The sequence below is a fragment of the Poecilia reticulata genome, chromosome 4 (assembly GCF_904066995.2).
Source record: "Poecilia reticulata chromosome 4, P_reticulata-male-v2, whole genome shotgun sequence".
In the NCBI taxonomy this organism is placed as follows: domain Eukaryota; kingdom Metazoa; phylum Chordata; class Actinopteri; order Cyprinodontiformes; family Poeciliidae; genus Poecilia; species Poecilia reticulata.
In genome coordinates, this window is record NC_088833.1 from 18,495,119 (window position 1) to 18,512,494 (window position 17,376).

Below are 17,376 nucleotides of genomic sequence, written 5' to 3' on the forward strand. Positions count from 1 at the left end.
TGCCATGTATGCCTTTACTACTCGCATATATGGTTACAGGTTAATTTTTCTTTGAAAAGATGATGCATAAAAGTCTTTGCAGGCTAATATGCTAATGTTAGCATTGGCTCATGGGTCCAACATTAGCTAAAACTGCCACGCCTTTTACTTGAGAGCCTTTAATGTTTTTGTCCATTGTTGTGGAAAAAAAAACTTACCAAGCACTGTTCAGGTAAAATCACTCAATCAGGTTTATTTATGAATTATGCACAATACAGAGAGCTTGTAGGACAATCAATCATGAAGCAATACTGGATGGAAAGCTGCCAGGCAGAGACAACGCATGAGTCTTTTACACACATTAAAGTTCATTTTAAATTGACTTTTCTTATGTCTATAAGAATGAATTTCTAAACTCTTAAACATCCTTAGGAGTCAAACAACTAAGAATGATCATAATTAAGCTACCCAATTTCATGTGTTTTCTAGGAAACCCAACAAAACAAAAAAATTACATTAGTGCAGTGAAGGTATAGATAAGTGTCCGTTCAAAACACAACAAGAAAGCGCAGATTTTCCATCTGGAAAGTAGGTAAAGCGTAGAAGCAGGAACACTGATCGCCTGCTCAGGAGGATTTGTTACCTCATGTCATAAAAGTATAAATCTTTATTCTCTGCTTCGGTCACTCGACAGTGGACCAGCAATAGTTCTTTGAGTGGAGAGCCTTTCAGAAACATCCAAACTAGCTGTTGCTCTGCACGTTGTCCTCTTTGGTGTCAAAAGTTGAAGTACTTGATACTTGGCAGAGTGAAGTTTTGCTGCTCACTCCATTGCTGTTGTTTCAGATTTAAAGTCGTGATATAGATGGATATTACAGACAGGTCGTCCTTCACAGTGGTTGATGTGGATTCAAGTTGTTCCTTCCTTCTCGCCACTCTCCCCCACTCGGTCTTGGCGTTGCTGCAGCCAAATCCTCCCCCGTCTCTCTCCTCTGGCTTCCTGTCAGTCCAACTGGTTCTGGTGTTGGATCTTTGGGTTGTCCAGATCGTCCCTCAGGAAATGTCCATGTTGTCCACAGATGAAACAAGCGTCAACAGTTCGGAGTCGTCTTCTCTCACAGCTCTGAAGCATGTTTAGCTTTTCTTTCTCTATGCTGATTCTGGACAGCAGACCAGCGGAGGTTGTTAAAGCTCAGTCTCACACAGTTTTCAGTCCAAATGCCCAACAGGAGACTGACAGTTGTCCCCTGGAAGTCTTTTCTGTCTTCTTGATCCTCCAGATCTTCTCGATCATTTTCATCGGCTGGTTTTGTAGGAGGCACATCATCTGGTCCATGGGAGGACAGATGGGAGGAGTTGAGGTCAGAGGTCAGATGCATCGCTCAAGGCTCAGGCAGAGAGAAAGAGAAAAAGCAAATAGAAATCAATTAGGGTTTGTTTTGTCATTTTTCTTGTTGTTTTCTATACATATATATTTATGAATCTTATTTTAACCTTTTACGTGATCATATAGTTTTAGTCATTTATTATCCATCCAGTATTATGGCTCCTGTTTGTGGAACAGTTTGTTATTTCCAATAAAGGTCTTTAGGATTCCAAAAAGATTTGGTTCCCTCAATTTAGAAAATTCAAGGAATCACCTGCCTTATTTACCTTCCCTATGACTCATGTTTAGTCAGAATCCTGGATTTGGGGTGGAACCCTCCATGTATGGTCAGTAGTTTCTGAGTGTCTTAACATCGGTGGTCTTTATCTCCTCCTTTGGCCAGCTGATTATTCCTGCAGGGTCTCTGATTACTCTGGTGAGTAGCTGTTTATCACACGGATCTTGTTCTTGCCATTAAGCTGGCTTCTCAGGACTTGCCTTATTCGTTGGAGGTACGAGGGGGTACCCAAAAGTTTCCAGAATGACGCTGCTGCACGCGCAGTTTTTGCAGTACACGATTCTGCCTCTAGGTATTTGTTCAACCACGCCTTCTCAATCTGTGTGCCAAGCAGCGTTGATGTGGAAGGTTTCATCTACCCGCAGTGAATTTTCTTGTAAGAGCTGTTTAGTCCAGCCGTCGTTTTTCTTCATGGAGAAGTTCTATGAGCAGCGCGCGGCTGAAGCTTTGCTTCCTGCTCGGGAAAAAAAGCATCAGAAACCGTTCAAATGTTGAAGACAATAACAATTTTTGTTGCTAATCTGTTGCTAAGAGATCAGTGTGTTTACTGGTAACTAAGTGCCACGAATTTTGAAAGAGCTTATGTTTTATAAACTCTTATTAATTTTCTGTTAAGAGATAAGTAGGTTTTTTTCTGGTAACGAACTGCCACGAAGTCTAAATCGAGATTTTTACTTTTGTGTTGAATTTGTGTTTTATATACATCTACCACTAATGACAAAAAGAACTAAATTTTCTGAAAAAATCACCAACTACACAATTGTTAACAAGTATAAAATAAGTGGTATTTCAAAAGAGCAGAAGAAATATGTTTTTTGAACAAAAACAATATTTGTTATTAATTTGTTGCTAAGAGATGAGTGTGTTTACTGGTAACCAAGAGCCACTAAGTGAACTTCAGATTTTTACTTTTGCAAAAGCAAAAATCAAAAAGCAGAGCACAAACATTTCTAATGTAACTATTGCCCACATTAAAAGTAGGTTTTTTCCTAAAATAAGCTTTTTAGCTATTTTGTTTATTTATTAACCATGTTTAGCACACTGAATGGAGGAAGTCAATGTAAGACAACATGCTAGTTATAGCTCACATGCCACTGGCTGCATTTAGGCTAATATTACCATTATTCGATCTTGATATTGCCTAATGTTTTGTGATACCAAGTATAGGCTACAGAACAAAGACAGAAATATTTACAGAAAGAGATGTTTAAGCAGAATCATTGCAAAGGCAGAAATGAGAGGAAAAAAAACACCATTTATCTTAAACTCCTAGAACTGGCTTTAACTCTTGATGTTAAATGAATTCTATTAAAAAACAGAAACACCTGCTTTAAAAGCAGACTTAAAATGTTCGTTTCTGTGAGCACCCTATGTATCATTTGATATTGTTCGGACAGGTTCAGATCTGATATCACTTGCCTTGTTAAATTTCCTGTTCCCAAGTTCTCTGACGAGGCCCAGAAATTTGATAACCAGTCAGATTTCTAAGTTTTAAAATGTTATCAGAAAGGTAGAAAGTTTGCAAATTATTTTCCTTGCACTTTACAGTTATGCAGCACTTTGCGTTGATCTGAAGTAATCATCTTTGTTGTAAAATATCTTGGAATTTGTGGCTGCAGCATTGCAAATGCTAGAAATAGTTATGGGATGTGAGCACTTCTGCACATCATGGTGCTTGTTAGAGAGCCCTAAATATTGTATGTTTATGTTATTTCCCTCAGTTACTCAACATATACTGTTACAGAAACTCACAGTTTCAGTGTTGGGGTCACATTGTATTTGGGAAACGTTTGCTAGTTGTGCACGTAAGAAAAAAATAATGTAGTTTACTGCTAGGTGAAACGCTAGTTAAAATCAAACCTACTTGGAGATACTCAGACAATATATATATATATATTTATTGATATTTATATAAATTCCCTTCTCACGCTTCCGCAGGTGGACTCTTTCATCCTTTGAGCTCGGGTCCTCTACCAGAGGCCTGGGAGCTTGAGGGTTCTGCGCAGTATCTTGGCTGTGGCTAGAACCTGACATTTCTGAACTGAGATGTCTGATGGGATCCGTTTTAGCCACTGCTCCAGTTTGGGGGTGACTGCCCCGAGGGCCCCGATGACCACAGGCACTACCACAGGTCCCTGCGCTTGTTGGCCCTGTAGACGCAGGGTGAATCCTAGCAACCTGCGGCCTCTTTGCCGGGAGCACCGGACGCCACCTGATGGTGTAGACCCGCCGATTTCTGCCAGGATCAGTTTGGTAAATGCCAGGTTGCTGACAAATAAAACTTTCGTCATTAGGGATTTCTTTTCCTCTTATTGATTGGATGTTTTATTAACAGAATCATGGACCAGTGGTTTGGTGACTCCAGCATTTTTAATGAACTTGTACCGCGGAACTGCAGCTATTTTATTGCTCCAAGGATGTCAGGGTCCGGTGGGGGAATAGTGACTGTTTTTAAAAGCAGTTTTACTTGTAAACAGTTGCCTCTGGCCTCGTTTAGTAGCTTTGAGATCAGCCTATTTGAACTCGGCAGCTCTCACACTGTGCTGTGTGCAGCGGTCTATCGGCCACCAAAGTACAACAAAAACTTTATAAATGACTTTTCTGATTTCCTGGCTGATATCATGCCAAGGTATGACCAAGTTCTCATTGTTGGTGATTTTAATATTCATGTCTGTCGTCCTACTTCACCTATGGCTCAGTCATTTCTTAATGTTACCGATTCTTTTAATTTTGTGCAGTCTGACTGGTGCTATCCATGAGCATGGTCACAGTCTTGATCTGGTTTTATCTTATGGTCTACCAGTTTGTAATTTAGTGATTGGTGACTCATTATTTTCAGACCATATACCTGTTTTATTTGAGATAACGCTGTTCTGTGCTAAAGCTAAAGCATGCGCTGCAGCTCGGTTCTATCGTGTTCTTAACCCTTCTACTGCTGGTCAGTTTTCTTCCGTTTTTAATAAATTTATTGGTGTATAAAGTGCTTCATAAATAAAGTTGGTATGGGATGGTATGGTGCTGTGGTCTTCACCTTCCAGGCCTTTTCCAGTTCCTCTCTGAGGCCCTGGTATTTCTCCAGTTTCTCGTGCTCTTTTTTCCTGATTTTGTAGTCACTTGGTACTGCTACATCCACCACAACGGCTTTCCTCTGTTGTTTATCCACCACCACAATGTCCGGTAGGTTCGTCATTACCATTTTGTCTGTCTGGATCTGGAAGTCCCACAGGATCTTAGCTCAGTTATTCTCCACCATCTTTGGGGGTGTTCCCCACTTTGATCTTCCAGTCCATATTCTGCAGATGTTTCTGTACATTATGCCCGCTACTTGGTTATGTCGTTCCATGTACACTTTTCCTGCTAGCATCTTGCACCCTGCTGTTATGTGCTGGACTGTCTCAGGGGCCTCCTTGCACAACCTACACCTTGGGTCTTGTCTGGTGTGGTAGATCTGAGCCTCTATTGCTCTGGTGTTTAGGGCCTGTTCCTGTGCAGCCAAGATGAGTGCCTTTGTGCTGTCCTTGACTCCAGCTTTTTCCAGCCATTGGTAGGATTTCCTGATATCAGCCACTTCAGTTATTTGTCGGTAGTACATCCCATGTAGGGGCTTGTCCTCCCATGATGGTACCTCCAGCACCTCATCCTCTGTTCTTCCCCATTGTCTGAGACATTTATTGAGCACATTGTCTGTTGAGACCTTGTCCTTGGTGTATTTATGGATCTTGGATGTTTCATCCTGGACAGTGGCTCTCATACTCACTAGTCCTCTGCCTCTTTCCTTGCGGCTAGTCTCAGGGTGCTGGATTTGGGGTAGGACCCTCCATGCATGGTTAGTAGCTTCTGAGTCTTAACATTGATTGACATAGGATTTCTTCTGCTCTCTCTCTCAGATGTTTACTTTATGGAACTTTGTGGAACTTGGTTACCAGAAAACGCGATCATCTCTAAGCAACAGATTAACAGCGTAGCAACAAAAATTCTTATTGATAAAAAAATATAATGTTTCTTCCGCTCTTTTGAAATACACCTTATTATACACTAACAAGAATTGTGCAGTTGGTGAATTTTGCAGAAAAGTTTTTTTTTTTTGTCATTAGTGGCTAATATACTAAACACACATTCAACTCAAAAGTAAAAATCTCGATTTATACTTCGTGGCAGTTCGTTACCTTAAAAAAACCCGCTTATCTCTTAAAACCAAATTAATAACAAGGAGTTTATAAAACATAAACTCATTCGAAATAATGCTTACCTGATTAGATACAAGACATTTATCGTTGGCAAATTTCGCAAAAGTAAAAATCTGAAGTTCACTTCGTGGCTCTTGGTTACCAGTAAACACACTCATCTCTTAGCAACAAAAATGGTTATTGTTCAAAAAACATAAAATGTGTTCTGCTCTTTTGAATTGGAGTGAATCGGCAAAGTGAGAAGGATGGAAAAAAGAGAGCAAGGAAAAGCCAAAAACTGGACACATTTTGCTTGTCGTCTTGGAGATGAAGCGTAGTTTTTTTTTTGGCAGCGATTCAGACCCGCCAAAACTGCCAGCCAGGGAGGGAACACTTAAGTATTCACTTAAGTGTTTAAGTGTTCCCTTTATTTTTTTGAGCACACACGCACACACACGCACACACACACACGCACACACACGCACGCACGCACACACACACACACACACACACACACACACACACACACACACACACACACACACACACACACACCTATACTGGTTTTGGTGTACTAGCAGGACACTTTTTTCAAACCAGTTTTTTGCAACACTAAACGGACACCCCTTTCCACTTATGCTAGAAAGACGTAGTAAGTTGTCAAAAATCTTGTTAGAGTTACACAACATAGATCTCACTTAAAAATTTAGATACACACTTCAGAACTCAAAATACAAGAATGTGACCCAATGCTGTATTAAAAGGACAAACGATAATGAGGTGCTTGGCTCCGCCCATGACACCAACAGTAATTGTCAGGGCCAATTTTATTTATCAGGACCATGGCATACACATACAAAAAACATAAAACTCATGTGCATTAAGAAGTCCAAAAATGGAAATATGGACTATAACTAGTCCATATTTCTGTGGAGTGCATTTGTCATCCCATGAGATGTCTGAATCATCTACGGAATCAGGAGCATACTCCTCTTCTGATGATATCGCTTCACTTGAACTTTGTTCTGGACAGACCTGTTGATTAAAAACATATTTTGTATACATTGAAAGCGTTTCAGCAAGAATATTTCTACTAAAAGCTTACCAGTGATGTCCTCCTTTTATTTACAATAACACATTTTGTGCAGGGACTGGTTGCAAACTAGACAGAGAAAAGTAAGAATTGACAAAGGGAGGTAGCATAAGTATTTAAAAAGTCAGTGCTGCACTATGACTCAATTTCAACATACAGCACAACTAGACATGGAAGATCATATTCAAAAGATGAACCCAATTCCCATTCTCAAAAAAATTACCTTTACATCACACACCACTCCATTTCAGAGGTGAAAACAGTCCTTCAAATAAAACATTTTTCTAAACTTGACATTTCATCATGGATGATATCATGATCTCACACACAGTTAACCACCGTTAACCGAAAAAAGTGTAATCTTAAAATAAGAATTTGATCCTGACACTTGTGTAGGTATCAAAACCAATGAATTGTTATGATTAATTGTTTTGAATCGCAATTACCATGTGTTTGAACAGTACTTAGTATTCTCATGACTATTTTAGAAAATAAAAAGGTCATTGAGATAAAACTTATGTCAGGTGAGTTGCCAGAAAATAATTTGCATGCATCCAACTCAGCAGCCTGACAAGGCATCTCTATGGAGAGCTAAAATGAAGGGATAAACACTGAATGATTGTTTCTAAAAATAAAACAATGTCCACCTAATGTATGAACCTATCCAGTTTATTACAGAGGATCCATGTGTCTGTGCTCATCTGAACTTAACTTTCATTCTTTTCTACATGTAATTTCAAAACTCAGTCCTCCAAATTTCTGCACCTTACATGATGAGTATTACACAAGACCAGTGTGTTTGAATAGTACTTAATATTATTTCAATGACTTTATATAAGAAACAAAGTTGGTTGTCGGAGACCAAAAATACCTCTGGAGGGTTGGTTGAACTGGATCCGCATACATCCACGTCACCAGCCTGACACAGTTCATCTTTGGAAATCTGAAATGTAAAGAACACTCACTAAATGTGAGTTTGTTGCCAATGTAGAGAACAGTCCTCCCTATTCCTGCACCTTACATTTTGAGTATTACACTGGACCCATGTGTATGTCCACTCCTAAATGTGACTTTCATTCTTCTGTACTTGTAATTTCAATACTCAGTCCTCCCTATTCCTGCACCTTATATTTTGAGTACTACACAGGACCCGTGTGTATGTGCGTTTCTAAATGTAATTTTCATTCTTTTCAACCTGTAATTTCAAAATTCAGGTTTCCAAATTTCTGCAACTTACATGATGAGTATTACATAAGACCATTGTGTATGTGCACTCCTAAATGTGACTTTCATTTTTCTGTACTTGTAATTTCAATACTCAGTCCTCACTATTCCTGCACCTTATATTTTGAGTATTACACAGGACCTGTGTGTATGTGTGTTTCTAAATGTCATTTTCATTCTTTTCTACCTGTAATTTCAAAATTCAGGTTTCCAAATTTCTGCAACTTACATGATGAATATTACACAAGACCAGTGTGTATGTGCACTCCTAAATGTGACTTTCATTTTTCTGTACTTGTAATTTCAATACTCAGTCCTCACTATTCCTGCACCTTATATTTTGAGTATTACACAGGACCTGTGTGTATGTGCGTTTCTAAATGTCATTTTCATTCTTTTCTACCTGTAATTTCAAAATTCAGGTTTCCAAATTTCTGCAACTTACATGATGAGTATTACACAAGACCAGTGTGTATGTGCACTCCTAAATGTGACTTTCATTTTTCTGTACTTGTAATTTCAATACTCAGTCCTCACTATTCCTGCACCTTATATTTTGAGTATTACACAGGACCTGTGTGTATGTGCGTTTCTAAATGTAATTTTCATTCTTTTCTACCTGTAATTTCAAAATTCAGGTTTCCAAATTTCTGCAACTTACATGATGAGTATTACACAAGACCAGTGTGTATGTGCACTCCTAAATGTGACTTTCATTTTTCTGTACTTGTAATTTCAATACTCAGTCCTCACTATTCCTGCACCTTATATTTTGAGTATTACACAGGACCTGTGTGTATGTGCGTTTCTAAATGTCATTTTCATTCTTTTCTACCTGTAATTTCAAAATTCAGGTTTCCAAATTTCTGCAACTTACATGATGAGTATTACACAAGACCAGTGTGTATGTGCACTCCTAAATGTGACTTTCATTTTTCTGTACTTGTAATTTCAATACTCAGTCCTCACTATTCCTGCACCTTATATTTTGAGTATTACACAGGACCTGTGTGTATGTGCGTTTCTTAATGTAATTTTCATTCTTTTCTACCTGTAATTTCAAAATTCAGGTTTCCAAATTTCTGCAACTTACATGATGAGTATTACACAAGACCAGTGTGTATGTGCACTCCTAAATGTGACTTTCATTTTTCTGTACTTGTAATTTCAATACTCAGTCCTCCCTATTCCTGCACCTTACATTTTGAGTATTACACAGGACCTGCGTGTATGTGCGCTTCTAAATGTAGCTTTCATTCTTTTGTACTTGTAATTTCAAACCTCAGTTCTCTCCTTTTATGCAGCTTACATATCAAGTGTTACGCAAGACTTGTGTGTTTGAACAGTACTTAACATCATATCAAAAACTGTATTTTAGAAAATAAGTTGGTCGTTGGAGACCAAAATTACCTCTGGAGGGTTGATTGAACAGGACCCGCCTGAATCCACGTCACCAGCCTGACACGGTTCATCTTTGGAAATCTGAAATATAAAGAACACTCACTGAATATGAGTTTGTTTCCAATTTAGAAAACAGTCCTCCCTATTCCTGCCCCTTCCATTTTGAGTATTACACAGGACCTGTGTGTATGATCGCTTCTAAAACAGCTTTCATTCTTCTGTACTTGTAATTTCAAAACGTAGTCCTCCTTATTCCGGCACCTTACATTTTGAGTATTACACTGGACCTGTGTGTATGTGCGCTTCTAAATGTAACTTTCATTCTTTTGTACATGTAATTTCAAAACTCAGTCCTCCCTTTTTATGCAGCTTACATATCAAGTATTACACAAGACCTGTGTGTTTGAACCGTACTTAACAGTCATCCCCAACCACAGGCCGCAGATCAGTACCAGTCCGTGAACCAATTGGTACCGGGCCGCACAAGAAAAATATTTTCGTGTTACATATTGTCTGAGTATGGAGGATCGTTTATTTTGAAAACCCTTTAACCGGATTCTCTCGGTTACGTCTTGCTCACCAACATTGAGCCCACAATGAGTAAGAAAGCGATATGTTAGGAAAGTTTCTTTGGAAAAGGGGAAAAGAACCAGAGACAGGAGAGTGGATTTATCCTGGACTTGTAGGTGACTCCCATGTTCCAAGCCCACTCTGCATAATATGTACCGGCTTACAAATGAGGCAATGGAGCTTCAAACTGCTTTGCCATTACACCCTCTGCATTGTGTGTCATCGTTTCCAAGGTCGGATCATCTCATTGCAGAGAAACAAGCTCAGGACTCCCATTAATTTGTCATTGTCGTAAGTTAAAATTTTCATGAAAATAAATATTCGTTTTTGTGGCATTTTCAAATCTTATATTGAAGGGATGTGTGAACGTTAGCATAGCGACTAGAGTCAGAGAGCATTATGGCAGTGATCGAGACGAGAAAAGAGGAGTATAGCTTGTAAGTCTTAAGTCTGGTTCACACGGCAAGATTTTAGGATTGTCAGACGATTTTCCAAATTCTGTGACCACAGAGCTGATAAAAGTACAACAGGTTTATGTGTCCAGCCACATAACAGGAGCAAATCTTGCCATGTGAGCAGGCTTTAGTACAAAATGATGTCACAACTACAATCTACCTGCAATGCATATAGCTAGTGTAAGCATCAAGCCTTGACTGAATGAATAGCCTTGTGTCACGTTAATTTAATGATGGATAGCTGAAAAGTTACCGGGTTTATCAACTGTGGTAGCAATTTTGCTCCAACTCCACTCGTCATCATTTCTGTGGATATTCTTTGTACAAAATGCTGAATAAACATTCATGCTGTTTCTACATATCTCCGATGTCCACCGGACTCATTTTGGGCATGTCAACTCAGCTGTTTGGGATTCCCCTCCATGAGCTACGTCACAGCGTTTTCTGATTGGCTGCCTGTCAAATTGAACAGGTTGAGTTCTAGCTCCCAATCAAGGAAAACCCTACAAGCTGTGAGAATATGCCCGATTTTAGATCGGAGCAGTCCCAATGTTCCAACGACTGGATGTGATCAGTCTTAGCATGCCATAGATGGCAGGATGAACGGTTACGATTATCGCAAGCAACGTTCTAAGATTGTTGTAAGGAGAAATTCGGGGTAAAAAAAGAAGAACCCGAGCCACAGAAAAATGGCCAACTCTTCACCGGTCCGCGGTGATAAAAAGGATGGGGACCACTGGTACTTAATATCATTTCAAAGACTTTATCTTAGAAAATAAGTTGGTCGATGGAGACCAAAATTACCTCTGCAAGGTTGGTTGAACAGAATCCGCATGCATCCACGTCACCAGCCTGACACAGTTCATCTTTGGAAATCTGAAATGTAAAGAACACTCACTAAATGTGAGTTTGTTCCCAATGTAGAAAACAGTCCTCTCTATTCCTGCACCTTACATTTTGAGTATTACACAGGACCTGTGAGTATGTGTCCTTCTCAATGTAACTTTCATTCTTCTGTACTTGTAATTTCGAAACTCAGTCCTCCCTATTCCTGCACCTTACATTTTGAGTATTACACAGGACTTGTGTGTATGTGCGCTTCTAAATGCAATTTTCATTTTTCTATACTTGTAATTTCAAAACTCAGTCCTCTCTTTTTATGCAGCCAACATATTTAATATTAGACAACACCTATGTGTTTTAACAGTACTTAATATCATTTCAATTACTTTATTTTAGAGAATAAGTTGGTCGATTGAGACCAAAATTACCTCTGTAGGATTGGTTGAACAGAATCCACATGCATCCATGTCACCACCCTGACACAGTTCATCTTTGGAAATCTGAAATGTAAAGAACACTCACTAAATGTGAGTTTGTTCCCAATGTAGAAAACAGTCCTTATTCCTGCACCTCACATTTTGAGTATTACACAGGACCTGAGTATTTGTGCTTCTCAATGTAACTTTCATTCTTCTGTACTTGTAATTTCGAAACTCAGTCCTCCCTATTCCTGCACCTTACATTTTGAGTATTACACAAGACCTGTGAGTACTCCTGATCAAAATCTTAAGACCAGTCAAAAAATTGCAAGAATTTGCATTTTGCACTATTGGATCTTAAGTCCAAATTAGAGCTTCACAATGTTAAAGGAAAAAATCAGTGCAAGAGACAAGAACTTTTGAGCAGGCAATTTTCTGAAAACTGCATTTACACTCAAACATGATTTTTTTCAGCTGATCAAAAGTTTAAGACCATAGTCTTTAAAAGCCAAAAGATGTGCCAAACTCTGGATTCCATGTCATTTTCTGTCAAGTCTTTACACTGTCAAGACCTCGTGATGGCAAAAGCAAAAAAGCACACTGACTTTGAACGTAGTAGGATTGCTGAGCTGCATAAGCAAGGCCTCTCACAATGTGCCATCGCTGCTGAGGTTAGACGCAGTAAGACAGTCATTTTGCATTTTTTAAATGATCCTGAGGGTTATGGAACAAAAAAGTCAAGTTTTAGACCCAAAACAATTTCACCAGCTCTGAGCCACAGGATCGGATTGGCTGTACGTCAAGACACGGGACGATCCTCTACCCAAATTAAGGCCATTACTGGTGCTGACTGCAGCCCAATAACCATCAGACCGCATCTGCGAGAGAAAGAAGGGCTTCAGAAACAAAACACAAAAAACGTCTTCAAAGGCCACGTCTTCTTTAACGCCACAAAATTTCCCGTTTGGACTTTGCAAGGGTGCGCCAAACATGGGACATTGAAAGGTGGAAGAAAGTTATCTTCTCTGATGAGAAAACATTTAACCTTGATGGTCCTGATGGCTTCCAACGTTACTGGCATGACAAGGAGATCCCACCTGAGATGTTTTCTACATGGCACAGTGGTGGGGCGCCATCATGATTTGGGGTGCGTTTTCCTTCAATGGAACAATTGAGCTTCAGGTTGTGCAGGTTCATAAGGGAAGATGTTGCAGCGGGAATCCTTCATGACTGAGGGCCCTTGTCTGTGTGGTAATGATTGGGTTTTTCAACAGGACAATGCTGCAGTTCACAATGCCCGCCTGACAAGGGAGTTCTTCCAAGAGAATGACATCACTCTTTTTGACCATCGTGCATGTTCCCCGGATCTAAACCCAATTGAGAAGATTTGGGGATGGATGGCAACGTAAGTTTACAAAAATGGACATCAGTTCCAGACAGTGAATGCCCTTTGTGAAGCCATCTTCAACACTTGGAGCAACGTTTCCACTAGCCTCCTGGAAACATTGGCATCAAGCATGCCTAAATGATTGAAGTCATCAACTTCAATCATTCTTGAAGAGCTACCATTCTTGTAGCTCCACAAGAATGGTGGAGCTACTCATTACTGAGTCCTTTTTTTGACACTCTGATTTCTGTTTTGGGGGGTTTCTCTGGTTTTTTTGAGCTATGGTTTTAAACTTTTGATCAGCTGAAAAAAATCATGTTTGAGTGTAAATGCAGTTTTCAATGAATTCCCCACTCAAACGTTTTTGTCTATTATGCTGATTTCTTCTCTTAACATTGTGAAGCTCTACTTAGAACCTTCTTAAGATCCAATAGTGCGAAATGTAAATTCTTGCAGTTTTTTAACTGGTCTTAAGATTTTGATCAGGAGTGTATGTGTGCTTCTAAATGTAATTTTCATTCTTCTATACTAGTAATTTCAAAACTCAGTCCTCCCTTTTAATCCAGCTAACATATTTAGTATTACACAACACCTATGTATTTGAACAGTACTTAATATCATTTCAATTACTTTATTTTAAAGAACAAGTTGGTCGATGGAGACCAAAATTACCTCTGCAAGGGTTGGTTGAACAGAATCCGCATGAATCCACGTCACCAGCCTGACACAGTTCATCTTTGGAAATCTGAAATGTAAAGAACACTCACTAAATGTGAGTTTGTTCCCAATGTAGAAAACAGTCCTCCCTATTCCTGCACCTTACATTTTGAGTATTACACAGGACCTGTGTGTATGTGTGCTCCTCAATGTAACTTTCATTCTTCTGTACCTGTAATTTCAAAACTCAGTCCTCCCTATTCCTGCACCTTACATTTTGAGTATTACACAGGACCTGTGTGTATGTGTGCTTCTAAATGTAATTTTCATTCTTCTATACTTGTAATTTCAAAACTCAGTCCTCCCTTTTAATCCAGCTAACATATTTAGTATTACACAACACCTATGTGTTTGAACAGTACTTAATATGATTTCAATTACTTTATTTTAGAGAATAAGTTGGTCGATGGAGACCAAAATTACCTCTGCAAGGGTTGGTTGAACAGAATCCGCATGCATCCACGTCACCAGCCTGACACAGTTCATCTTTAGAAATCTGAAATGTAAAGAACACTCACTATATGTGAGTTTGTTCCCAATGTAGAAAACAGTCCTCCCTACTCCTGCACCTTACATTTTGAGTATTACACAGGACCTGTGTGTATGTGTGCTCCTCAATGTAACTTTCATTCTTCTATACTTGTAATTTCAAAACTCAGTCCTCCCTATTCCTGCACCTTACATTTTGAGTATTACACAGGACCTGTGTGTATGTGCGCTTCTAAATGTAATTTTCATTCTTCTATACTTGTCATTCCAAAACTCAGTCCTCCTTTTTATGCAGCTAACATATCTAGTATTACACAACACGTGTGTTTGAAAATATTTAATATCATTTCAATTACTTTATTTAGAGAATAAGTTGGTCGTTGGAGACCAAAATTACCTTTGGAGGGTTGGTTGAACAGGATCCGCATGTCCACATCACCAGCCTGACGGTTCAACTTTGGAAATCTGAAATGAAGGGATGTACACTGAATTATTCCATAAATAAAGTCAAACAACTATATGAGCAAAGCACGTATAGCTGAACACACCTCTACCTGAAGGTACACATAATAAGTCGGATAAACTTTAAACAATGCAGATATATCAAATAGTAGCAAATGAAATTAACATTTTCAAAATCAATTGATCTAATTGTATGTCTTTCTGTGGTTACTTAAACATTTTTTGTCAACTGAATGCAACTCATTATTTTGTACTTGTAATTTCAAAACTCAGACTGTTTTCATATATATATATATATATATATATATATATATGAAAACAGTCCTCCCTATTGTTTTTGTTCCTTGTTTTACCAGGAACAAGAAAAAACTATTTGAGTAATATATATATATATATATATATATATATATATATATATATATATATACAATATAAGCTTTTGTATTTTGAGCAGTTGCTTGTCTCCTTTGGAAAAAGAAAGGTATTCTGATTATAATGATCATCGAACATGATCTATGCTAATAATGTGTAGTATAAAAATAGTTTAAAAGTGAAAAAGCAAAACAAAGGAAAAAACAATCCTTTAATAAACACTGGAATCCTATGCATAATAAAGTCACAACTCACCTTTAAATGAATTGGGGTATTTTACATCAAATCCTTCTTTATCTTCACCTAAGGAGCAATAACAATTGGAATCATGTTTGCTCTCTGAGACCTCTTTGCTGACATCTTCTGCAAAGATCAGAGAATGTGTTGCTGAGTAACAACATGATACTGTACACCAGGGGTGTTAAACTCCAGGCCTCCTGGGCCAGTGTACTGCAACTTTTACATGTCTGTCTGGTCTAAAACACCTTAAGTATATTACTGAAATAGCTTCTCAGTGCAGTCAAGTTGATGACCATCCCATCTGATCCAGCCATGTGATATCAGAAACACATCTAAATGTTGCTGGACACCAGCCCTCAAGTCCTTGAGTTTGACACCCCTGCTGTACATAATATGATTTGGTGTTATTTTATGCGAAAATGATGTACTGAAGTACACAGTTCTACATAATTGACTTTCTATTGACAGGTTCTCAAAATCTTAAAAAAATTAAAACATCATCTTAATACTAATGATTACTATCTAGGATAATTTGTGCCTGTGAAACAATATCACTCACTGATGTACAGAAAATGACCAAATACAGTTTTATCTAATTCTGGAGTGAGCCACCTTCCCTTTAAACTCTGGTACACTGGCTAACATGGTTGGTAATTACTAGCTAAACTGCTGCAAATCAGATGCTTTGGTGTATCCAAGCATCAAGTAACCTACAACATTCTGCAAAATTACTAAACTATATGTACTTAAATGTCTTAAGAGATTCTGTATGAGTCTTACCTCTTTCTCCACGCAAAACAAATGAAACAAGTTAAATGAATACTAATGGCTTGCACCTGGACTTGTCGGATTGTACCAAGTTGATGGAGGAGGAGGGATACAACAAAAGGAGAATTCCATTTTGTTTCTGAAGCACACAAGGTCTGATTTTTTTCCAGGAACAAGAAAAAACTATTTGAGTAATATTTTGTAACTTTCATTCAATATTTCAAAGTTATCATACATTTTTCTTTATTTAAGAGGCAACAGTTAGATGGTATCTCCCACCAGCAATGTTGTCACTTCTTTTAATCATTTCTGTTCAATCAATTAATTATGTTTATTTGTATAGCACATTTCAGCAGCAGGGCAGTTCCAAACACTATCATAAAAACAAACTGTTTTTATGATAAAGATCCAACATAAACTGTTGTCTAATGGCAGACACAACACCTGCAGAAAAAGGTTGGCTGATGTACCTGCCAATAGACAATTTAGACTACCTAGACAATCTACATGCATGCAGAGTAGCGACATTGAGATTACGACAAAATATACATTTTAAAAGTTTTGTGCTAACAGTAACATAAGTAATCATGATATTTTTGGCACTTTAAATATTTTTAAATAAATGCTTTTTATTTTATATTTGTAATTCTGTATTACTCCATGACTGGTTATCCCTTCTTTCAAATTCAAAAATACTTTATTGATCCTAAAAGGGAAATTAAATAAAAAAAAGCTTGGGTCCTCTACCACAAGCCTTGGAGCGTGAGTGGTCTTCACAGTATATTAGCAGTTCCCAAAGGTGTGCTTCTCTGTATCAAGAGGTCTGATGTATCTCCAGGTATTTGTTTGAGTCACTGTTCCAGTTTAGGGGTCATTACCCTGAGGGTTTCAGTGACCACAGGCACTACTGTTGACTTCAACTTCCACATTCTTTGTAACCACCTAAGACCCAAACTCTTGCATGGCATGCATTATTAATTCGTCTGATATTTGGGTTGATTGGGACCTAATGATTGCAAAAACAAAGAATTATCTTTTTATATGATATCTGGACATCATTTTTCTCAAAAAATACTTATTCATTTTAAATCACCATGTTTAGCACCATGGTAAAGCTATACAGTTGC

General features: G+C 38.3%; 1 protein-coding gene and 1 long non-coding RNA gene across 3 annotated transcripts; both read right to left on the bottom strand.

Moving 5' to 3' along the window:
* Nucleotides 1-212: 212 nt before the first annotated feature.
* Nucleotides 213-6,127, bottom strand: LOC145551466 (uncharacterized). The gene is made up of 2 exons (XR_014087311.1): nt 5,893-6,127; nt 213-2,097 (listed from the first exon to the last, which is right to left on the bottom strand). It is a non-coding gene; the product is annotated as an uncharacterized LOC145551466 (long non-coding RNA).
* Nucleotides 6,128-6,587: 460 nt separating this feature from the next.
* LOC145551463 (uncharacterized) lies at nt 6,588-14,085 on the bottom strand. Of its 2 annotated transcripts, XM_081606425.1 has the most exons (7): nt 13,874-14,032; nt 11,824-11,895; nt 11,357-11,428; nt 9,537-9,608; nt 7,774-7,845; nt 6,915-6,971; nt 6,588-6,844 (listed from the first exon to the last, which is right to left on the bottom strand). In XM_081606425.1, exons 1-7 carry the CDS (start codon nt 13,934-13,936, stop codon nt 6,644-6,646), a joined length of 609 nt encoding a protein of 202 aa, XP_081462551.1. In that variant the 5' UTR covers nt 13,937-14,032; the 3' UTR covers nt 6,588-6,643. The 2 variants fall into 2 exon arrangements, with proteins under 2 accessions (XP_081462551.1, XP_081462552.1); XM_081606426.1 differs by having other exon boundaries at nt 6,588-6,971; nt 13,874-14,085.
* Between the last annotated feature and the right edge of the window lie 3,291 nt (nt 14,086-17,376).

What these genes read in the sequence shown, in the direction of transcription:
- LOC145551463 (XM_081606425.1), bottom strand. Translation starts at nt 13,936, where the DNA reads ATGAACTGTGTCAGGCTGGTGACGTGGATTCATGCGGATTCTGTTCAA. An exon ending in TTCAACCAACCCTTGCAGAG is followed by an intron (nt 11,896 to 13,873) that starts GTAATTTTGGTC and finishes TTTACATTTCAG; the next exon opens with ATTTCCAAAGATGAACTGTG. An exon ending in GTTCAACCAACCTTGCAGAG is followed by an intron (nt 9,609 to 11,356) that starts GTAATTTTGGTC and finishes TTTATATTTCAG; the next exon opens with ATTTCCAAAGATGAACCGTG.